At 45.0% G+C, this 24,065-nt stretch overlaps 1 protein-coding gene across 6 annotated transcripts in view; it reads right to left on the bottom strand.

Moving 5' to 3' along the window:
* PLEKHM3 (pleckstrin homology domain containing M3) overlaps nt 1-22,761 on the bottom strand; it is a 92,077-nt gene extending 69,316 nt beyond the window's left edge. For 5 of the 6 annotated variants that reach the window (XR_008841000.1, XR_008841002.1, XR_008841003.1 and 2 more), the window contains exons 1-3: nt 22,685-22,760; nt 13,159-14,018; nt 5,310-6,245 (exon numbers count right to left, since the gene is read on the bottom strand). Coding sequence is in view for 2 of the 6 variants with exons in the window: in XM_056496855.1 (XP_056352830.1) it covers nt 5,310-6,245; nt 13,159-13,816 (1,594 nt within the window). In the remaining 4 variants the exon portion in view is untranslated. Of the gene's footprint in view, nt 1-5,309; nt 6,246-13,158; nt 14,019-16,364; nt 16,599-22,684 lie in introns of all 6 variants that reach the window. The other variant, XM_056496856.1, reaches the window with a different exon arrangement.
* Between the last annotated feature and the right edge of the window lie 1,304 nt (nt 22,762-24,065).

Below are 24,065 nucleotides of genomic sequence, written 5' to 3'. Positions count from 1 at the left end.
CTGGGAAGGTAATGCCTTTAGTAGCAAAAACTGGCTTAACTGATTTAAAAGATGCTAGCCCAACAAATAAAGCTCTCTCTTGAACACAATTTATGAAGAAACTCTGGGTTCTCCAGAGAAGAAATGTGGGAGTGTGGGGGTGGTGTATAAGTGTTGGAGTTTTCAGGTCCGAAAAATACTTCCTTTTGTCCAGATGTAGCTTTTTTCCATCTCAACAAAGGTGAGACTTGGATATTTAGACTCCCTGGTTTGGGCATTCTTTTCTTTGAACTCTAGGCCAAAAGATACCTCAAGACTAGTTTCACACAAAAAATGGACCAAAAAGGTCCCCAGACAACCAAGAGTTCTTTGGAGTTTCATACCTAGCACCCACAAGCCAGGAAGAAACAAGCCACAGCCAAGAACAAATAGCCTATGCTTACAGTAGAGACACATTCACATCCAGTAGAACCCAGCTGACAATAGCACAATAAATTAGCACAAGAAGTACTGAAAACCTGCAGAGTTGTTGACACGGGCAGATTAGAGCAATGGGGACACCTATCCCCTTACAGGTAGAAAAGGCTCCCCTCAAGACTGCCAAGAAGAAAATGTAGATTCATCAGCCAAGACAGTTGTCAGCAGCTCCTCTCTGCAGTGCTGAGACTAAGTTGTTATTTAAACACTGGTCGATTGAAAAGTGCACATCAGACATCAGAGCACAGAACAGGCACTGAACGGATCAAGTACTTCTCTAAACCGCACTTCCAGGCAGCAGCAAGCCAGCCCCAAACCAAATCTCATGAAGGCAAAGTTCTCATTCTGTGAAGGTGCCAGCCAAATCCCAGGAGAGTGAACGATCCAACTTCTACCAGAGCTGATAGTTTTCACTGTCACTTCCTCTAGTCATGCCATCCTGCACTGAAGAACTCATCTATGAAGATTAAATGGCCTCTCATAATAACTGATTAAACAGCTTTAATCCACCCAAGCACGTGGTATCTTCTGATCTTTTTCTAAAATAAGCAGTCATATGGCAAAGCACTGTGGCCCAGCAACCTCATGTCTTGAAACATGTAGGTCCACTGCAAATAAAGTGCCCCCTGCTACACAAATTCCAGTCACCCTTGTTTGGAAACACTCCCCCGACTCCTCCCAACAAGTCAGTGACCTTGTTTAAACATGGTGTATTTTCCAAATACTAACTTAGACCATGTTTTTCTCTGCTCAGCTGGTTTAGAAATTCCACTTCCAGCAGTGGAAGCTTTACTTTTAAATGAATAGATATAGGGCATGAAAGTCACATGCAAGACTAGAAGACCAAAGCCTAAAGCGAAGGTACCTAAACAATAAAACCTTTACAGTGCAAAACATTCCTAGGGGATTTTACAGAGTCTCAAATACAGGGCAGGTAAAAAGCTGCTGAAGCCTTGGAAGAAAGAGATCAATTGAAATGAAACCAAGCACAAAACAAATAAAGCACTTGGAAAAAGCACAATCCTAAAAGCCCTGGACAGGTGAGAACAATGGTTATTCAGAACTAAAAAGTGACAAGAGTGCTGAAAACCTTCCAAAGGACCTTATGGTATTTTATTATTGTGCTGCATTTTCTAGGGTTTATCCTCTAGCATTTTTATTTCAGTGACATGCTACAAATAAGCATTGGATGTAATGACAGTTCACTAAGTATTTGCTAAATTCAAGGATGCTGCTCAACTATCTGTATTTGAGAAGTTTCAACTGTAATGCCTTTTGAGAAGTTGAACAAAGTTGACATCGCATATGACTATTTTGCTTTGTTTTTAAATCACACTTGCTTACTTGCAAGCTATTAGGAAATACTTTCTTTTCATCAAGGGGGAAAAAAGGGAATTTTATTTTCACTGCAGTAGGGACTGATTCCAGACCAGGAGGCTGAGATAGAGCAGAGGTTGCATGACCTGTGCATGTTACACTGGGCTGTCCCCCAGCTACACACATGACGACAGCACTAGGTGGAAAATGATTCCTTGAAAAACAACAGCTCTCCACCTGCTGCTTCATTTGACAGGGCTGGAAGCTCAGGAAACAGCACATTTACTGACCCTGGCTTCTCTGCACCTAGTGTTCAGCTCAGCCAGCCAAGTCATTCAAGCCCTAATGGCAGTATTTATCGTTTTGGCAAGTGAGGAGACGTGGAGAAAGCAGGGAGGAAAAGACAGAAGGCACCCCAGAAGAGGAGCAAGGAAAGCCACAAGAAAGGGTGCAGAGCACATTTTCCAGAAGGCAGAAATTCCCACATCCATTAGGACTTGCTGTTTAAGTAACAGGAGTTCCTGGCAGACACAACTGACTTCTCTGGATAAAATGTCTATTTTAATAGAAGACAGGTGGAAAGAAAACTAAAAGTGAAAGAGAAGAGAGTCATCAAAAGAACAGGAGCTATGCAAAAACAGGAGGCAAGGGCAAACGCCATTTGTTTTCCCCAGCTATGAAAAAGTGATGCCACACAACAAAGAAATAACTATAGTGAAGGGCACCTAGGGATATTTGCCCCTTACAGATCTCCAGGAGAACTCCTCCAGGAGAAATGCCTACCTTTCCCTAGAAGCCTTTCCCTAAACCAAAAGTATAAATAAATGCCACAAAATTAAAAGGGTTTATAAACTCCCTGCCTCTCCACTACTAATCAGTGGCCTGTTCCTTCCTTTTTTTTCAAATTACAACAAATAACGCCCTGCCCTCTGCAGTAAAGCAGAGTTAGAAATGTGGAGAAAAGCTTTTGTATCTGCTGATCAAGCAAAAGACAACTTTTTTCAAACTGACTCCATACCCTTCTGACTCCAGGGTATCAACAGTTTGTCCTCCCCAATTGCCCCATGACTACATCTGACACCACGGCCCTGGCTTATATCACAAGTTGAAAAGTGCTAGTCAGACTCCAAGATAAACCTGTCAATAGTGAGGCACAGACATTCACATTCTTCACTACCTGCTTGTGAATATCAGCTGTTTGTCTGGGACCAATTCCTTGAAAAGCTCTTACTGAGGGAGAAAAAGAAAGGGAGATGCAGAGAGCATTTCAAACAGGGGAAAAAAAAAAAAAAGAAAAACAGGGAGGGGAACCCCACAAAGACTGCAAAGAGAAAATAAATTTTAAAAAGCCTGTCCCCATCAGGTCCTCCCAGCAACCTTCTTTATCAGAGGTTCATTGTCAATCAATTAGCCAAGGCAGCAGGGGTCTGTAGGAAGGGGGGTAGCTGGAGAGACAATGGTCTGCCCTGTTGTATTACTATTTAATCGCTTTTCCTAAATAAATAAAGCAGCCCTGAGGTGCTGTCATGTCAAGGGAATTTATAACAAAAAACCCCTTCATTTTTCATTGGTCATTACTTTTCCTTCCCTCCCACCCCTGCAGGACTAGAGAGGGTTATTACTGTAGCCGTAAGTTCCATCTTTGTGTTGCTTGCCTTTGATTCCCACTCGGACCTTGCCACTTTCTGGCACTAATTTGTCAGGCTGAACAAAGGAGGGATTTGTACCTCCTGTAAGGTCTCAATTAGGAAAGGCTTCTGCTGTATTATGTGCCATTGGGACAGGACACAAAGACGGTAATTACAGGAATTTGCACTAAATGGCTGAAGAATTCACAGCAAAACTTTTCTTCCTCCCCCCTCCTCATCTTTCTCCAAGCTTACCCCTCCCAGCAGCCCTGGGGAAAATGCTCTCAATGCCTGCAAGCTGTAATTACCAACAGCAGGCCCCTTAGGTTAAACAGCAGCCCATACCCAGAACGGCACAACTGCCCAGGGAGCAAGGAACAAGGAGAGAGGCTCAGCTTGCCCATGTGCATCCTCAGCACAAACTTTTCTGAGCCAAACAAGTTTCCCCAGTTATAACTAAAATAATTTATTTCTCTGCACCGTGGTAATGGCTCTAAGGGTCACAGGAATGGCAAAGGACCTTCTCCTAGAGAAAGTGCTGTGAATCCCCATCCCCGGGCACTGAGAAGCCCAGTGACCATCTTCCCACAGACCCTCCACAACTCAAGAAGAGTTTCTCTGCACAAGAACCTTTGTTCAGTTTGGCAGACTGAAAGGAGACCACAGGAGTGTTGGGAATGCCTCAGGTGTCAGGAAAAGACATCATGCAAACCCTGGTCAGAGCACCTAATTTTTGTGGGGAATATACGAGTGAATGGATATTAACCATCTCATGTTTGGGAGAGGGAATCCACCCTTTCCCAGAAAAAAGTCTGCTCCTATACTACATAAAGCAAGACTAATACCTGTTCCACATTGGAGATACGTATTTTGTTGCCATCCCAGGGCCTGATCCCATTGTAGAGGTCATTGAAAACATTCACTTGAAACTCTCCTGAACCTCAGTCAGAGGATGAAGCAAAGTATAAAACAGATTACATCAAATCATACAGATGTGGCGAAGAACAGAGCTGAATTCAGGCAGAAGCCCAAATACTGTGACCAAATCACTAACTGCAATGATGCCAACCTTCATATGATGCTCCAGCTGCCAGGTGAGTGCCATGAAGTGTGAAGAGATGAGGAGAGATGAGCAGGAACAGGACCTGCAGGTGACTACCAGAGAAGGACAAACCCAACTGCACCCACAGCCAATTTTGAGGGCAGTCTAGTATTTCTAGGGTCAGGTCTCCCCTGGAAGAGATTCAGGCCAGCCAGCAGGTCCTGAGCCCACACAGATACTCCCCAGATTCATGTGTGTCACATGAGAACCACACCCCAAAGCAGCACAGGGAGGAGGCAGGACCATCACAGCTCCTATAACACAAAAGTCTCCAAAACAGCTGTTTCTGCTTGAGCTGATAATTTCTAAGTGAGTGTAACTAAAGCAAGTCAGAGACTACAGTTTGGGCATAAGGTGCCTAAGTTTGCCCCACACAGGTGCCCTTGCTAAAGTAAAATCACAATGAACTGCATTCACACAGGTCCTCTCTATTTTCACTCCATTCCAAAACTGGATAAAAACATGATCTTGCCTATAGGACTAGAGTCAGACAACAAATGAATTTAAGCCCCTTTGATTCTGGATGACCTTTACAGTGTCCTGAATCAAGTAAACAGCTCAGGGCAGCACTGGCCCATGTAGTGGTATATGTGCAGGGTGTAAATGTTTCAGCACTGCTCATCAAAAGCAGATGAACCTCTGAATACCCACAGGTTTTTCCCCACATTTGACAGAGAGAAAGGTTAACTACAGCCACAGTGAGAGGCAGGGAACAGCTGTGCTGCTAAAATACACACACTCTTTCCAGTGATTTTCTTTCCCTGCAGAGGGGGTGTAAATGCAGATGCTGCAACCTGGCTGCTCACCTGCACACTTGAAGCTCTGAACTGTGAGCCCTCTCTCTAGAGACAGAGTGGTCAGGATGCTCAGGAAGCTGGTGGTCACAGACTGGCGCTTGCTCTTTCTAAGCTCACTTCCAAAGGGCCGATCTCCAGGTTTGCTCCTAAGCGTGACCTGTGGGTTTTGAGTTAAACTTCGAGTAGCGTTGGCTGCTGCTTTCAGCGCCTCCATCCACTCCTGGGCCCTCTGACGGGTCTCTGCGCGCAGGCGCAGCACATCCTGGGGGAAAATGACCTGAAAGCAAGAGTCACAGCCATCCTGAGTATCTGTCTGCACTGACAGGCACACATCCACATTGTAGCTCAGCAGGGGATCTTCGTCAAGCCTACCCGGCTGGAATGCCATGAGGTAAGACCTGTTCAAGACAAAAGTAAATGCCTTCCAGTTATTCTGGACGGTTAACCTGTAGAGAGTCCCTGATTTCAGAATATTTTGGTACTCTTTAGTGTTTTCAGTCAAATTCATGGATAGGAAGAGCTCCATAGGCTTCTCTAACAATCCATTAGTTTGAGAAAGGTCACTGTTATTTTCAGGCTTTGGCACATTCTCCAGTTTCTCCTGCTGTCTTGTAAAAGCAGGCACAGAAGCACGCACTGCCTCCCAAAGTTTCTGCCCCCAGTCCAAAGTCTCCCACGAGGACTCTGCCTTCAGCTGTAGCTGTGAGCTGTCTGACAGGACAGTGTCCACCACCTTGGTTTCAACACCACCGGTAACAGTGACCCTTTGAAAACGCATGAGTGGATACACGGTGGGAAGAGTCTGGTTGCCACTGCTGTCCAAGCAATACAGGTACAGTTTGTACTGGGAGAGCTCAGCGTAACAGGTTTGCCAGTAGCTGTCATTGTCTCTTCTAACTTCCAAGTATCCCTTCTTCAGAAGATTTGGGAACACTGTCTTATGTTCTGGAGGAAAAAAAATAGAATATTATGATTATTTTTTTAAATTGTCTCAAATTACTACATCATTCTGGCTTCTATATCTCTCCTAAGCCATACATGGCATATCTGAGGATAGGATCACAGAGAGAATCTTCATCTAATAGGTTATAATTATCAAACACAAGCACTAACTGCATTTGAGACACTGAGAATACAGCAGCTTTTACCCAGACGTACCAAAAACACCTTACAAAAAGGGAAGAAAGAAACAGAGGGACAGAGAAACAAAGCAATTTTCCTGAGATATCCAGGATGACAATGGCAGAGCAACAAAACACTGCAGGTCTCCCAGAACCTAGTCCAGAAGAGGACAATACTATCAAGTAATCTAATGCCAGCTAGAATAAATTTTGACAGTGAGAAACACATACAAATTAAAACACCTTACCCTCTCCTTCCTGCTGCTTCCCAGGCTCAAGTTCATGTTTTCACACACACCACCTCTGCTTCCCCCATCTTAAGCAGCTCAGAAGGAAAGAGAACAGTGATATCTGCTCAGCTCCCTCTGCTGCTCCTTCCTTCTCACTCCTTTCCCCTGCTCCAGCATGGTCCCCTCCAGGGGCTGCAGTCCTTCAGGTTAAACGTACCCCAGCATGAGCTCTCTGTGGCCACAGTTCCTCTAGGCAACCTCCACATTTCCAGTATGGGGTCCCACATGGGCCTGCAGGGAGGTTCTGCTGCACCATGCTATCCCCAGGGGCTGGAGCACATTCTCATCCTCTGACCCTCAGCTGCCAATGCTGTGCCCTTCCTGAGACATGTTCTGCCACAGAGGCCCCACCTGTGGCTGATGGGCATAGCAGTGTCCTGTGGAGGGGCTGTTGGAACCAGCTGGAACAGCCCTGCTGCCAGCACTGGGTACAGCACCTGGTCCCAGACTGACCCACTGAATGCAGAACTGTGACCAACACAGCAGCTTCTTACCACTTTGCAGCAAGACCTGGGATCAGAACATTTTGTGTGGCTCTGTTTACTCCAGAGTTTTGCTGATTTATGAGAATCAGGCTCAGGAGTAGCAGACACAATCAAAAATGAAAAGAAAGAGGCTACCCAGAGGGATTCAAACACATTCACCTGAGCATCTCAGCACTTCAGCTGCTTTGGAGCAGACAGTTTCACAAACCCCAGTCCAAGGCAAAGACCAGGGGAATTTTCTTCATCCACAGAAAGCCAGCCATACACAAGTCACTCCAAGCACTAAACTGATGCAATTTAAAAGGAATTATCTAAAGCATTTCTGAGTTTTAAAAAGAGATTTCCATACAAAATTTGTTCCAATCTGATTTGCAGACTTCAGCCACCACAGGCAAGATTCATATTTTCACCTTGGGCTAGGCATGTGGCTCTAGGCAATTTTTTTTGGTCCCTGTATAAATTCAGAGGCATTCACTATTATACTGTAATATCAACTGTAACAGTTGGCATCCCAAAACAGCCCAGGCCTGAGGAACAAACTGTCACTCTCATTTGAGTTCTACTCCACCCTTCCAGTAAGGGTACCTGTGCTGGGTCTTGACTTACAAACAGTGACAATCAGCAGACATAAGTAAAGGTTTCTGCCTCCAACTGTCTATCTCTCTTGGAGTCTGCTATTCCTGGCACAAGAGCAAGGTAGCCACCTGGAAACAGCTCCTCATCCACTGCCCAGCATAACTAGGTCACAACAAAATCAGCACCTATTGACCTTAACACACAGCATTACAGACCACAAGAGCTGGCTATGCGAGATTTCCACCCTGGGGCTGACAGCCTTTGAAACAGGGATAGCTGGAGGCATACAACATTTTCAGCATCTCAGCTTAACCAGTTACACTCATGTTAACAGGCCACACTCTAACAAGCTTTGGACATCATCTCTGAGTGTATTGAGGATGTCTGCAACACAGAGCTAAGAGAAGAGAAACATCTAGACTGGATGAAGCTCGGAAACAAAACCAGGCCTGTATAGAAACTACATCTCCATCTGCACTGGGCTTCCCAGCTAATATGGCCAAGATTGCTGGCCACACTGCTCTCACCACTGCTGGCTAAGGGATCAGTCTGTCTGTCCTCCCAGAGCACAAGGAGAGTCAGGGACTCTTGAGTATTTGAGAAACTCAGTTACTGTCCAGGGGCTTCTGATATCAGCTGGGGCAACCTTGGGCTGTAAGCTTCATTCTAAGAAGGTGCTTCTCCCTTTGGCTGGAAGTATTCCTGTACCTAAGTCCCAGTTTCTTCTATGGGAAGGAGAAAAAATCAAAACAGCAGCAGTAAAAGCCTTTGCTAGCTCTTCAGCAAAGTCCAGCTTTTAAGGATTTATAAGGATTAAGTAGACAAGCTCCAGTTAAACTTAATGAACATATATGAAAATGAATTGTTTGATATACTCAGTGTTGGTATGGAAGTCTCATGGGGGTTAAATGCTACCTTGCAGTCACCCTAACAAAAAGGAGGCACTTAGGTTTCACCTTGACAGTTCAGCCTCAGCTTCCCCATTCACCCACATACTCAGAATGGAGCCTGCTTTTAACACCATGCTCAAAGCACTCCATCTACAGAGATTTCCTGCAGATATGGCTAAAACCATAACAATAATTTTAAAAATTGCTATTTTGGCACTAGGTCTAAAAAGGTCAGTATAACTATACCTTGCATATCAATAAACTACTCAAGAGTATTTCAGCTAAATATGAAAACTGAAAGCCTAATCTATAACCCAAAATGGCAGAGAAAAAGCACACTTTGATAGCCCAAATAGATAGATGTGCACACACATGGACACACTAAAAGAGAACCAATTTTGTTCACTGTACATCTCTGGCCCTGACATTCATTAGTATTTCTGCACTAACTCAAAAGCCATTAATTTCTCTGAAACCCACACTAATCCCTTTGTAGTGCAGATAATGGACAGCCATTCTAGAGTCATCTTCCCTTTCTATTAATCCAATCAGGGAGGCAGCACTGCTGCAGCTCCAACTGCAATCTCTCTCGCTTCCATCAAGTACAGATGACCGTTCAAGCTCCTCCATAATAAGACAACTCATAACCTTCCCCCAGCCACCCCTCCTTCATCTGCACACAGGTTTGCTTGTCTTTTGTTGAGTTAGAGAAAGGCTATCTCTCCCTGTCTTTCACAGAGGCAGCCCCCTCTCCCTCCTTCACCCCACTCCTACCCTTCAAGCTCTGTGAAATTGGCTCCAATGGCTCTCACTCAAACTGGGACAGAACCAGCAGCCACCTTGATTAACATTCAAATGCCTCGTATTGTTTAGGTCAGGGCAATAGATGCTGGCAGAGACAGGCTGAATCCATATGCTGCACATACACACACATCTTACAGCTCTGCTCCTTTCTCTCCTCCACATGCACTGTGCCAGATAATACCTTTCACTCAGAGAGCAAATGGTACCAGCTCTCTATCTACCTTCCAAACAGAAAATGCATTTCTTTTCCTGTTTGTGGAGACAGGCAGAGTAAATTGAAGAAAAGTAAAAAAAAAAAAGGAAATAATCACAGTAAATGGCCCACATCTGATCCATTTGGAGCTACAATTTCAAGGAAAGAGGTGGAAGACAGCAGAGGAAAACAGAGACTCAGCAGCTGGGGACAGAGTAATATCTTCCTCAGCATCTCTCCTCTCCCTGGGAAGTGCCCACTGGTCCCAGCTAGGAACCCTGCACACAGCACTAAAACCAGGACAGCCTAGCACACACCTACCACTCACCACACTAGGGGCAGCTGGTGCAACCAGTACCTGTGGAGAGAGAGACTAAATGTTGTATCAGCATGTCCAGAAGATGCACACTCCAGAACAACTGACTGTACTTGCATCTCAGTTGGCATGGCAGGAAAGCCTACTCTGTTTCCCACCACTGAAGCATTTCTGACAACAGTCATTCCAAGTAACTTGGGAAAGTGCAGAAGCAGAGATGCCTACTTTGTGACAAGTTTGCATCTTGAGGGGGCACTCCTCTCTGAACTCTCTAATGCTTAGGAAGTGACTAGTGCTTAGTGTAAGTTACAGAGTTTTTGTCAGTAGTTTTCCTCTAGGATTTTTACAAAACTGAGCACTTTTACAAAACATGTTTGGGACCTAAAATGCTCTCAGATTGGGTTGGGCTAGTCACCTTCTCAGTGGGATTTGCTAGATCAGGGACAAACTGTGCCTCAGATCCACAATGTCCACTATCTTCCTGTTTAAAAATACAGTCTTTTCTTCCCACCTAGGTCTGCAGATATGCATCCTTCAGTTTGTCTGTGTGCAGGTGCTCAAGACAGAGACAACTCTAGAGCTTCCCAAGCTCACAGTCACAGCAGGCAAACAAAACAGTGACCTGGAAAAACTACTATAGCACCCACACTGTCAGGGGTGGCAGTGTTTGAATGATAACTTCCACATGACCATGAAGCCATGCTGTTTTTAACACACTATGTTTTAAAAATCCAAGCTAAGCTTCACTGTACATTACAGAAGCAGTATTCTCTCTTTGTTTTCCAGGCCATGTGCCTGCCTTGAATTTGCTTACAACTTCTGTCTTTGCTAGCTCTGCTTCCCACTTGTGCCCCATAGCACAAACAGGGTTTATTTCTAGCACATGAGCTCTTTCACCAGCGGGCCTAAGATACAGCCCCAAAAGGCACAGCTTCTTTTTAGGTCCCTTTCTTTCTCAGCACATGGATAGGATTCAGTGTCTTTTTATTTGTATTACAGTTTAGTGGTAGAATCAGCAGTGCTGGGTTAACAGCTCAAGCAGATAATCTCAAGGGTTTTTTCCAACCTAAATGATTCTGTGATTCTCTAAAAAAGCAAGCAGCAAGAATAGATAAGCCCACAGTAATGCATATATCACGATGATAAAAAAAAAGTGAAGAGTTCATCTGTGCAGTAACTGGGGCAGCTTTGGAGGACTGGGAGACCTCTGCAGGCTCCAGAGGGAAGTCCTTTACAGCAGTGAGGACTGACACGAGCTGCTGAAGGTCCTCTCAGTATCTCACATCATTCATTTAATTTGGATTAAACCCTGAAAAGGGAAGTCTTCTAAGGATGCAACCACTATGGCCCCTTCAACAACTGCAGTGGGTTTTATCCAACCTCCAAATACATCCTTCAACCTTTTCTGGAGAATAATTAGTAGCCACAAATACACATCTGCAAAACCTACTTTCTTGCTTCTGAGCTTCTCTTTTCAGCTCAGCTAACAGCAGCAGCAAACTCTTTGTGAGGCTGTCTTGTAAACACAGAGGGAAGAAATAGCATGGCTACCTTGTAAAACCTGCATAGCAGCTGAACAGAACAGGTAAAGGAAACAGGTTAAAAAAGTGTATTTTCAGAGCACAAAAGCTCTCCTTCTTCAAAGAAAGTACCCCTGCCTGCCAGCATCCCATACACAAAGGCTCTTGGAGGGCACACAGCAAGCACTGACAACCTTGAGAAGTGGGTCCATGGGAATTTCATATCATAGAATCACAGACTAAGCCTAAAACACTATCAGGGACATGTATAGACCTTCAATGGCTACATTTTAATGAAGTTTCTGTGGGCATATAACATTTTTACACATTAAACCCAGGAGATGCCCAGACAAAAACGAAGAGCTCTGTCTTCAGACTTGGGGGTGCATTTCTGTTCTGCGTCCTTTCCTCAGAAAGGACACAGAACAAGAGACCCCACTCTACAAGAAGCAGTATATCCCCCTAGACAAAAATAACAGCAGGTACACTTGCCTTTGTCAGCCAAGAACACCCTTCTTTGGGACACAGCAACTGTGTCAAATATAACACAATAACCTACATGTTTGTACCTATTACATGTTATACCATTACATGTTTGTACCTATACTTACATGTTATATATACTTATACACACACACACATCTCCCCAGCCACAAACATTTAGGCATCTGCTTTCCATGTTCCAATACAGCTGCCTTACCTGGAAAACCCAACACAAAAAGTTTGTTTTAACTCCAAACAGGCCACCTATTCATAACTGGAGTCAAGTCATCATATGGTACATGCACCCTTTCACAATCTCTTGATTTTTAGCTAAGCTCTGTCTTTATTTAGATTATAAAAATCTTTGTGGCACTAGCTGCTTTTCTTCTTCCTAAGTTCCTGGACAATTTCTGGCATCTACAAAATAAATCATGGAGATGGAGGAGACACTGGGTCAGTGTTTCCAAAGCCCTGAGCAGAACCTCCTCCAGTGCACTGCTTGGGAAAGGAAAAGGAAGAAATATCACTGGCTGAACCACAGCTTTATACGGCTCACTGGAGACGCCTGCCTCAATCTGATAACACTTCCTGTGCCTCACACAAAGCTGGCAGGGATGTCTTAATATTGACAAATTGAGTGCTTTGCTTTCTGTTAATTGTTTATGGACTGAAGAGTCAGCATTATTTAAAGAAAGAGAACAGAGATCTCAGGCCTTATAGTAAAGCTCTGTACATCCTCTTTTAATGGCCATTCTTTCACTTTATGAAAACTGCTTTTGTCTGGATTTGCCATTCTCCCAATAGCTTAGCATTCAAAGCTTTTTTTAAGTTTGGGAAAATCACTCAAGGAAATGATCAGAAATACAGAGCAAATAAATTATTTTTTTGAGTCACACTGAATAAGATAGAAGTAGAAAGTTAAACAAGCTTAGTTTTTTAAACCATAAAAAGAACAGAAATCAAGGTAAGTTTAAAAAACTGTTCTTAAGCAGGCAAACACACAGAGACACATCAAAGACAAAAGAGCCATACTGATTTCTCTTCTTTTAAAAGTTACCTCACAGTTGGGTTTTGAGTGAGTTTTTTGTGTTTTTTTAACATCCAGCTTCTCTTTCAAGACAAGTATTAAAACCAAATAGGAAACTCCTCCTACAAACATAAACAAAGCACCACCACAAACCTGTGTTTCCTTGGATGTCCTCTCCCTTGGTTAACGCCAGGTAGGAAAGCAGAGCACAATTATTGTCCTGCCCAGGTGCAGGTGGCTGCTGCAGGGAGGTGCCTGTGAAGACCACTCTCCAGTTGACATGGCTGATATCAGAGCGTGACCTGTTGTGGCCTGGTTTGAACATGGAGGTTTCCTCACTCTGCACCAGGATGTCATTCACTGAGCGAGGCCTGTCTCTGCGCCGCTGGCAGATCCTGAAGATATTAAAAGCTGTGTTCTCCCCTTCCCCTGCCCAAGCCAGGCTGTCAGCAGCTGTTCCCCTCTGCACCACGTGTTGGTCTTTGGCAGGGAATGCTGTCTGAGCTTTGGTTTCCAAGAGGCCATTTTTGCAGTGATCCCAGATGAGGCTGCCTTTGGCTAAGGAGGCGGCGTTCCTCAGGTTCCTGCTCTCAGTTAGCTGATCAAACACCTCACGCCCAACCAGCTCAGGGACCTCCTGTACACCATACACCTCAGAGGGCTGCACAATCTTTTCAAGCTTAGTATCAAAACTATTGAAGAAGTCCTCAGTCACTTCCAAGGCAGGGCTGATGTCATCCACTTCAAGAGCCTCCATATCCTGTGCTGCTGTGGGCTCAGGACGTCGCGATGCGTTAAGAAGATACCACATCAATATGGAGCTGAAGACCTGCTTCACATCTGTCCTTGGCACACCATGAACTTAGACCTGCTGGGCAAACACAGTCACCAACCCCAACCCATTGTGGTAGGAAGTAACCAACTCAGTTTGGCTTCACAGGGAAGATCTAACATCCACTGACCAAGTGGGCTAAGGTCCCTGTATGAAACAAGCTCATAGTGATGAAGAGTACCTGCAAAGAAAAGCAAAACATCACATCAGCAAGAGTCTATTCTCAGGTAAATATGTTTAATCACATCACTCCTATCACAGCCATAATCCTCTTCATTTAACTTTATCCTTCAATTGGCACCAATATTATTGTGTATGAAGAAACCCTTTGTGGTTTCTGTTGTTCACTCTGCATGAACTCTGTGTATCATCACTTTTTGAACTGAAAGCTGCAGAGAGCAAGATGGGTCACCGGATGATGGGGAACCAAAGTGATACCATTTGTTAACCAAGGTTTAGAAAACTGCATTGAGAGGTAGTCACCTAAGGAATGCTTCATAGAGTTTCCCTTAGGGCTCTAAGAAAAAGTTGATAAACTACATTGCCTTTTTCTCCAAGATTGCTTGAACTCACAATTTTATGAAGACCAACATGAGCTTTATAGCAGCTACCCTGCCTACCCATCTGCATGAACAGAACTGTGACATTGGCCAAATAAGTCAATGCTAGGAGGCTGCTGCAGAGCACTGCACACAGTTTCTCTCTAAAATATTGCTGTGAACTCAAGTGAAACCATGTAGCAACCTAAGCCCCAGGGACAATGCAACCTACCAGCAAAACTAAATATACGTATCCTGCACTGTTGCAAATCTGCAGATCTTTACTTCCAAACTGTTGACTAACTGGGAAAAACATAAGACCAGCAAGGAGCTTTAAGGCTACAACTACTGAGAGCTGTATTGATCACCTAAGCTTACACCTGTGAGCAGGAAGGAAGGAAGAAAGGAAGGAAGGGGTTTTCTATTCCCTATGGTGCAGTAAGGAGGTGTCCCATTGCTGACTGCTGCCACACCAAGTCTGCTGCTGTCCAAGTCTCACTCTTGAGGCTCCAGCCACAGTGCTGCCATGCTGAAGGGAAACGCAGCAGATATGTTTAAACTGGGGTAGCCTGTCAAATGTCTGCGAGTTATTGAGACCTGGAGACCGGGCATTTACACTGGAAGGAGAACAGCCCTCAGGTCTCCTAAGACAAATTACAGTACCCAGAGCCTGTACATGCAGAACAGCTTAAAGTCAGAGTTTTGAACATAGCTCAAGTCCTAGAACCAGCAAAGCTGCATTAGCTCAGAGCTCTGCCTAGATTAATACACTCGTAACAAAACTAATTAGCTGGGCTGGGCCGATAATTAGCAGCTCATTAGCTTGTATATGCTGCTGAAGTGCTACTAGGACCCATGAAAATTTACACTTAGCAGGGAAACATCTATTAAGCAGCATCAAAAACAGAAAATACTTCTATATAAGGTGGGGTTTTTTTAAACCATAACAGTCTATCAGCCTAACTTCTATTTGGAAAACTACTTAAATAGGCACCCTTTATTATAGCAAGCCAGAGGGAGAGAGGAAGGGGGCACAGAATTCTGTTAGCACAAACCAATCTCCTCCACAATCCCCCAGTAGCTCCCTCCCACCCCTGCTTCAGTTGTAGCCAGCCATGACACAGCTGTGCTCAAAAGCAGCAGCCCACCCTCTCTCCTAGTAGATCTGCAGTTCAGACTATGATGTCCACAAAGAGACTCCAACTAAGTAACTTTTAAAAGCAATAACTAATCATATACACAACTCTGGAACATCAAGCCTTTACACTGAGATCTTTCTCCCCTTAACTCCATTCAAGGATTCCCTTTGCTAGTCTCACAGTGAACCAGGGTAGGATCAGCTTCAGTTATGTGAACATAGAGTAAGACACTGAAGATAGAGACAAAACCACAACCAGAGGGCTGAACAAAACAGACCTGGAGTTATTTCAAATCAGAACACTATGGGAGCAGACGCTTTGCAAAGCTGTGCAACTGTGCCAGCTGACAGCAGTGGGAAATTAAGTCATCCTGGGCACATCTGCATTGTCAGCTTAAGGCAGCATGGAGTTTACTCTTGAAGCTCACTCCTGCCAGCAGCCTCAGAACAGTGTTATACCTCCTGGTACCATGGAGCTTGGGAGCTCAAGGAACACCCAAAGGGACATAATGTGGTGCAACCCGTCCACTTATTCTACGTCTGTCTGTAGCATATTTCTACAGCAAGAATGGTATTTTGAAGTTGCAAAGTGCAAGAGGCATTCACTTGATCAAAACTAGCACCAACATAACCATAGGCTACAGCCTGGTCCATTCAAACATGCTGCCTCATGGGAATTGGCAGAGAATGCAGCCTTGCACTTCCTCACACAACTGGAGCAGCAATCACTCCAGAAGGGTGTGTGACACACCACTGCAGCATTCTAGAGTCAGCTGATACAATGTTGGTCTGGTTTTTATTTTAAGTCAGTAGAAAAGGTGGAAAGCAAAGGACAAAAATTGACACTTACATTTAACAAGTTCATTTTTAAATGCTGGAGACTTCAAGCAGCTGAATGTTTCTCTGGATCCTGTGAGACTGCAGCTATCCAGTACCACCCAGCCAAGTGTGGTGATGCCAAACTACAAACTGACCTCATATCCAGTGGGATGCTGAATCACATGGTCATGAGAAGATGACAGGCCCCTGTATCACATGGCTCACAAACTGCAGCATTCATACCTTCCCAGCTAGTCTGTTTGCCCTGCTCAATAAAGATGTGAAAGGTGACATCAGTGGTGGCAGGCTCACCCTTTCCTACACCAAAGAAGAGTTGTGCCAGTAATTCCCACTAGCACTGGGCTCCTGCAATTACATATCATCCATAAAAGCATTTAAGCAATTTCTGACAGTGGCACTCAATAAAAATTTAATTCAGATGTCTGCATGGATTTGGTGCCAAATGAAAGCAAACTCTGACATGGCAGTAAACAGTTTCATCAGAATCTCCTCCAAGATGGAAAGCAGTGAAAATCACTTCCTTCATGGGAAGAGTAAAAAAAGGCAAACAATGGGATAAGTTAAACTCCTTTTAAGTTACTATAAAGTGTATTGCTTTATGTCTTGTTTCTTGAAACACCTTAAATTTTCCAAAAACATTCAGTCTAAGGCAGTGAATATGAGAGGAAGGAAGAAGCATCAGCCCAAACTATTATAGAGTGATGAAGCTAAGGGCAACTATAAGCTTGGATTTGTGCTCATCCAGGTCCCTGGGAACTAGTCTTAGTGAAAAAAGGAGCATACTGCATTGTACTCAGCAAAAACTGCTGGACACAGACAGAGATTGCAGAGGCTGAATAACAGTTTTCTGTATATCTGCCCAGCATGAACATGAAGCAGACAAATAATTAATGTGTACTTACAACATGAGCAGTCTTTACTACCACAAGTTTATAATGGTCCCATCATTCACATGGCTGAGATAAACAGCAAGGATTACTGGTCATAGCACATGAGACACTGAAGTTCAGCTTAGTAAAGATTACCTCCCTTGGAGAAGACACATGGATTTAACCTGGGTGACAGCACAGTCTGACAGGAAAGAAAAATCATGAATGACAAACACCAAGGAAGAGATCATTTAATTTCCTGATATGTTTTCAAGATCCTTGTGGGTCATGGAAAATATCCAAGCATTGCATGGCAAAATTTAAAAAGTACAGAAAAGGCTGTGAAGCAGAGGGGAAAAGCAGAAAGGAAGGAGACCTCACACAACTTGATAAGCAATCTCATTGGTTTTGGTGCTCAGAGGACTTCCTATCTCCAGATAACAGAGATGCTTAACAGAATAAGTGATACACAACAGATAAATAGAGACTTCCTCTGGTATTTGGACAGAGAATTAGAAAGGAACTATCAATGATTTTCACGAGGAAATGCATAAATTACAGGAGCTCTCAGTCAGCAAAAGGTAGCAAAAGACAGGTATTATTAGAAGTCCCTCAAGTTTCATTGATTCTTAATGACCCTTGGGCTCAAATTCCTGCCAAAGATTAGGGTTTCTGAGAATTTTATCTCAAGAGCACAAGAGGAGTTTTACAAGCTACCTGTAGGCAAATAGAGAGCAAGGGTGCCTCAGGCACTGGGAAGATTGCCCTATCCCCTTCTCAACACACTGGAACCTTCTGTGGGAACCAGCTCTGCTTATCTCACACTGCATTACAACTGTGGGCTGGAACTCCAAGGCCAAGAAGGAAAACAGATTCTTTCAGCTGGGTAACAACTGGGTAGCAGAGCAAATTTCAAGCAGCCTAGGGACTTTTATTTCTGTTATGCTGTAGGTCTGGACCACTGCAGTCCAGTTTATGGGCCATGTGTTGTTCAGACAAACCTCGTCTGAACAACAGGTCATCTGAAGAAGAGGTGAATGCATTGCCTCTTTGAATACAACCCACTGGGGCTGGCACAGCTGTGTACCTACTGAGCTTTTCTACCTGCCAGTCTGAGCAACTTCAGACTGTGATCTGGATGTCTTCCAGTGGTACCTCAAACAACCACAACCTGCAGGCTCATCCTTTTGTTTCGCTGCTACAAGGATTTCTGACCTGCTCTGTAGGTCACATCAGACAAATATAGCCCTGAATCTAAGCAGGACACACTTAGGTCAATGATAGTCCTTGAAAACCAGGCTCTGCTGTGCAGGATCCCTGAAAATAGCTATGAAGCTGATGACTTAGGGTGCTACCTAATAGTTAAGAAGTTGAGCTGTATTTGTCAGGTGGGCACACCTGAGTGCACAGAAGAGAGAACAAGGATGCAGAGATAGCTGTCACACACACAGCCTTTACCACCGCCTATGCAGTTCTGCACGTCACTGGCACAAAGTGCTTGCACAAGGGGCTGAAGAAGAGTCCTGCAAGAAACCTGGCTCATTACACTTTCCCTCTGAGTGGTTATGTACCCCAGGCACTGCAGTGGCCAGTTCTCTGAGCAGCAATTGAAGGCTGCACTCCTGCTTGCCTGTCACACTCCTCTTGGAGAGGCAACTGATAAGGAGGAATTTCACAAGGGACAACTGCAGACAGCAAGAAAAAGTTGGGACACTGTCCCTGTGCAAACTATCACATTCTCTTGGATTCTGGCTGTGTTTTGTTACTGTGGCACAAGGCAAGCCTTCTCCCAAGTGATTCCAAAACCCCAGGACCTACTGCTGCGTACATCAAGTGAGACAGAGCACACAAACTTGTTAGATACACCATTTCAATGGGTGCAGGAAATTTACAAAGAAAGAAGAGAAAACTACAAGAAACTTTTCATATACAGGGAACCACAGTTTCAAAATGTTGCCATATGGCAGTCAAGGATTGGTTCAATATTACCTGGGCAATTGTCTTTAGACCACATTTTTAAAGCCCCTCTCCAAAGGCCTCTCTCCCCAACTGACAAACTGAGAAATTCATTGCTTAAATTTTTTCACACTATCCCAACATTAAAATGTCTCACAAAAAAATCTTCTGACCGATATTCCTGCACAAACCCACTCTCAATACTCAGGAAAAACTCACAAAAACTGGAGAAAGAGGCTCCCTGGTCAGGAATGCTTGGCTATAGGGTCCAGAGAGGGCAGCTGAATGTAAGCATAACCATTTCCATGCTGCAAACCCACCTGTTTGCAAGTCTCATTGCCCTCAAGGATGAAATTAACTGCCAACATTGACCAATGAAGAAGAGCTCCCACATCCTGTCTGCTGGACCCAGGGAGAGATAAACAGCAGGAACAGCTGCAATTAACCTGGGGCCTAATTATGGTCAAGCTAAAGGGCAGTGGTGATCTCTTCTACTCTACAGAAAACAAAACAAAAATAAACACCTGCAAAAAGATGAAATGAAGAAAGAAGTGAACCCAGGTAGGAAGAAGAAAGCCATGACCTGTGAGGGAAGCAGACCCGTAGCAAGGACACATAAGCCTGGCTCTGTGAAGCACAGACTTTCCCCAGCTGCTGTTCTCACCCAGTGCCTCTAACAAGGAAGCTCCCCAGGCATCCTCCCCCTGTGGAGAACTAACACATCACAGCTCCAGAACAGCTCATCCAGTGATGAGCACACAGCAGTGCACAATAAACAGTGCTTACAGTACACATTATCTTTGAACTGTCATTTGGAAACAGTGATTAAAACACAAGAAACACTAAGCTGCAAAAAGCACAACAGCCTGTACTAGAACAAAGCAGGGTGAGAGGTGAGGAGCATCCAGGAGTGGAGGAAGACGGGAAGGATTTCTTTTCCAGAAACTGACTGCTGGACAGCTCTCCCGAGATCTTTATCGCTGACTGGACTGCAGCCATCTGACACACATCCCTCCTGGCTGGGGAGCACCACCAACTAATGAAGGGCTGTGTCACTTCCTGGGGATGAATAACCATTTAAAATCTCAGCAACTGGACTGGGATGAAGGATGAAGGACTTAAACAAGGAAAGGAACAAGAAGCCTAGCAGACTGACCACAGGGGAGCAGCTGCTGGTGACACACAGCCCAGGCTGCAGCCAGACAAACTCATCAGCACGTGGGCACTTTCTCAGGTCACATCAGACTGAAACCCAGACCACACCCCCTCTGCATGCTGCCTGACCTCACAAAATCCACAGGGACAAAAACAACAAAGCAGTGCAGTGATTTGGCCCAAGATGTGGATCTGTGTCTTAAACACACCTGTAGCCTCAAATAACAGCCCAGGGGAGTGAATTATTTCTGTACTTGTATTCCAGTTTTGTCTGAAGTTGTATAACTTGGATTTTACATGCTGTCCTTGCCTACAAGAACACTGCCTGTTCTGCCAGGCACCCAGACACCACAAAACAGCCTGTCGTCTCCTGAATTCAGCACAGAGTACAGAAATTGACAGGGAACCGGGTATCCAAGAGGGGTGATACAAACTCCTCCAGCACAAGAGGAAATATGATTGAACTAGACAAGCAGGAAACAACAAACAACATGACTCAGTCTAATAGTTCTAATTGTATCTGCTTCTATGGAGAAGCTTGGCTCCTGCTAGGATGTGGAACAACCTCAGGTGAAATAAAACTTCTCTTAAAAAAAAGAAATAAACACTTCTACTTAATGCAAACTGAAATTTCAGAAGTACCTACTCACTCCACATTTTCTAGGACTAGGCTGAAGAGGAAATACACTCAGTCCTTAAATGCCTGACTTTTTTTTTTTAAGTTCAGAAATTAAGACATTTTCAATCTGCCCTTGTTAAGCTGTGAACAAAAGTAAAAAGCACAGCTGGGAATAACAGCTTGCATTGCCCCAGAGGCTTAAAAGAACACAAGAAACACACCATCTCCCACAAGAACACAGGAGATCATTTCTTCCCTGAGATCCTGGCACAGCTGTAAGAAAACACACTTGATATCCAAATCTGCACTGTACAGTTTTCTGAGTAGCCCTGATCTGCAGCTGGAGCCAACTCCTCTCTCCAGCTGTGGTACCCAAAGAATCAGCTGGGACAATACAAGCCATTCCACAGTGAGACCTGGATTTCCCATAACTGTCAGTGGTTGACATTGAGGGAAATACAGCACTTAATCACAACCTCATTGCAGACCCCAAACTAAGCTCTTCTCTTGCTTTTCAAGCAGCTAGGACCACAGTGCTTTATCACATAAATTGGCAGGAAAAGAAGCAATGATCCAAATAATGCTGAAGTTCAGCAACCTACCACAGCAACCCTAATGCTCAGGTCCTGGCAGCCCTGCCACAACAGCTGGCCCTGTGGGATGGTTGTAACCACAGGCACCACTACAGAGTTGTGTGACTACCCAGCACAAGTGCTTGCTCTTTGCCAAACCAAACTACATCTTCATCTTAGCAGAAGATGATAGAAACCCTGTAGAAATCTCAAGGCATCTGATGATACTGAAATGCTAACAATAACCTGACTACAGTCTGATAAGGTCCTGCAAGAACAATGTATCTAGCTGCTACAGACTGGTAAGAACTTTCATTCCACTGTACAGTGCCCTGTTTCACATTTTAGATTTCTGATTAAGTCCCAAATTAAATTCAATAATTTTGAATAAGTAAGACATAAAAGTGGAAAGATGAAAGTTACTGTTGCTTAAAGTGTATGAGCATTGAACCAACTAAGATTCAGATGTTTTCTTATTCTTACTGCAACTTTTTGCAGTCAGTTAGTAGGGTATGCAGTGCTCAACGTGAGATCTGTCTGTAAAGCTTTGCAGGATGAGGACCATTTGTGCGTACGAGCAGAACCCATCAGGAGCAATCATGATGCCCTACATAAACGTCAACTCGAGTTCTTCCCTCACCTCACACTGCCAGTGACCCCAGCGCTTCTGCTGATACTCCAGCTAGTACACATTCATTCCCACATAACACAGACTCTCTTGTCAGGCCTATTTAATTCCAGAAGGCATAACTCCACTGGCTGTGTCTGGGTGCCTGCTCCTTAAAAGAAGCAAGGTAAGAAGCCCACGGCATTACGTCACACTCCGGGCTATTAAAATAGAGGGATGTCAGCACCCTGTGCCTACACATACTGGAGTCTGACTCGAGAAGCACCCAAATTCCTGCTGAGACCGTAAGCCGGGTGGGAAAAACGAAAGCACGGGGCCTCTTTATGCGGACGGGAACATGTCCTTGCAGACGAGCACATGACTGCAGGCGTGTTTGTGCCATCAGTGCAAACGCGGCCGCGGCCGGCCCTCGCACACAGCCCCAGCCGGGCGGGCAGGCAGCGCGGCGCAGGCTGCGGGGAGCCCAGCCCGGCCCGGCCGCCCGGCAGCCCCCTGCGGCCCCGCCCCGCACCGAAGGGAGGATTCATTTACCTGCGGCCGGGCCGCCAGCCGTGCCCGTGCTCCGGGAGGGGCCCTGCCCGGCGCCGGCCCTGCCCGGCGCCCCTCCCGCCGCCGCGTCCTGCCGCAAAGCCGTCCCGGCCGCCGCGGGAAACGGCTCCGCCGCACCAAGGTTCCTGCTCCTGCCCGCCCGGCCCGCAACCCGCACTCTCACTTCCCTTAGCAATGCAGCAATAGGAAAACCGCAGCTTTTCCTGTATAAACATCGAGGGCAATGCTACGCGTTCCCAAGTTTGAGGCAGCCGAGATTCTCAGGGAGCCGGCACTTGACTTCGGGAGAGATGGGAAAGGCAAAATCCTCAAGGGTTTTTAACAGTCCCAGGTGCGGGCTCGCTTACCTAGGCGCGAAGGCTGCAGGGAGCAGCGCGGTGCATGAATCCATATCGCCACAGGGCAGCAAAAGGATCTCCAGCAGAACCTGTCACCCAAGGAAAACAAAGAGTTACAAGACAATTACAAATTGCTTGTTTCAGGTAGCATGGCAACCCACCCGGCAATACTGCTCCCGTAAAAACAACCTCACGGCAAGAAATAGCCACGTGTAGATTAGGGATGCACCTGAATTTCAACGTCCCACGTACACAGATCACCTCTCACCAGCACCCTGCAAGGGTCTAAGCTCCCGGGCACGGTGGTGTCTCACCGCCTGTGCCACAGGGCAGTCCATGGTGCTGTGCTGAGCAGCAGAGATCAGGTTCATGCTGAAGTGGAACCACAAGATGTGGCGCTGAATTGAATCCATAAAGCGGATTCACAAGCCACAGCAAAAGGCAGGTGTTAGGTCAGCTTTCACCAGTAGTTTTTCATCTCCTTACACATCCTACACATCATTTAGTGTATACTGCAAAATACAACTGGCACAATTAACAATGTAGTATTTGTATGGGTTATCTCGCTTCAGTGACAGCAAGGATAAATGACAGCCTTTGGAACAAAATACCAATTAATCTGGCTGAAAATTAATTAATCTTAACCTTCAAACATAACAGGTGGGCTATTACTAGCCACCATACATTCCAAGTCCCGCTTCCAAAGATAAATTGTTTCTTCACTGGGTTACAGTCAAGGATTGATCTATTTTATTCCAATTCAGTTGTATCCACCTAGATCCCACAAAGGACAAGGCAATAGCATTACCTGCCATGCTATTTATCACCATCCAGCCTTTTCTCAAATGGTACTTAGACATTTATCTCTTGGGCTTCTCAGAAGGAAAGAGACTCTCTGGGACTCCTGTGTCTGACAATGTTTCAGAACTTTTCCTCTCTTCCAGTTACAAACTAAAAGTTTCCTTTTAGGCCCAACCAAATCATGCACAGGTGAGCTGGTCCATTACCTGTGGGAATACAGACAG

This window comes from Oenanthe melanoleuca, chromosome 7 (assembly GCF_029582105.1).
Source record: "Oenanthe melanoleuca isolate GR-GAL-2019-014 chromosome 7, OMel1.0, whole genome shotgun sequence".
Classification (NCBI taxonomy): Eukaryota; Metazoa; Chordata; class Aves; order Passeriformes; family Muscicapidae; genus Oenanthe; species Oenanthe melanoleuca.
Note: the sequence above shows the minus strand (reverse complement) of the source record. Positions and strands in the feature narration are given on the sequence as shown.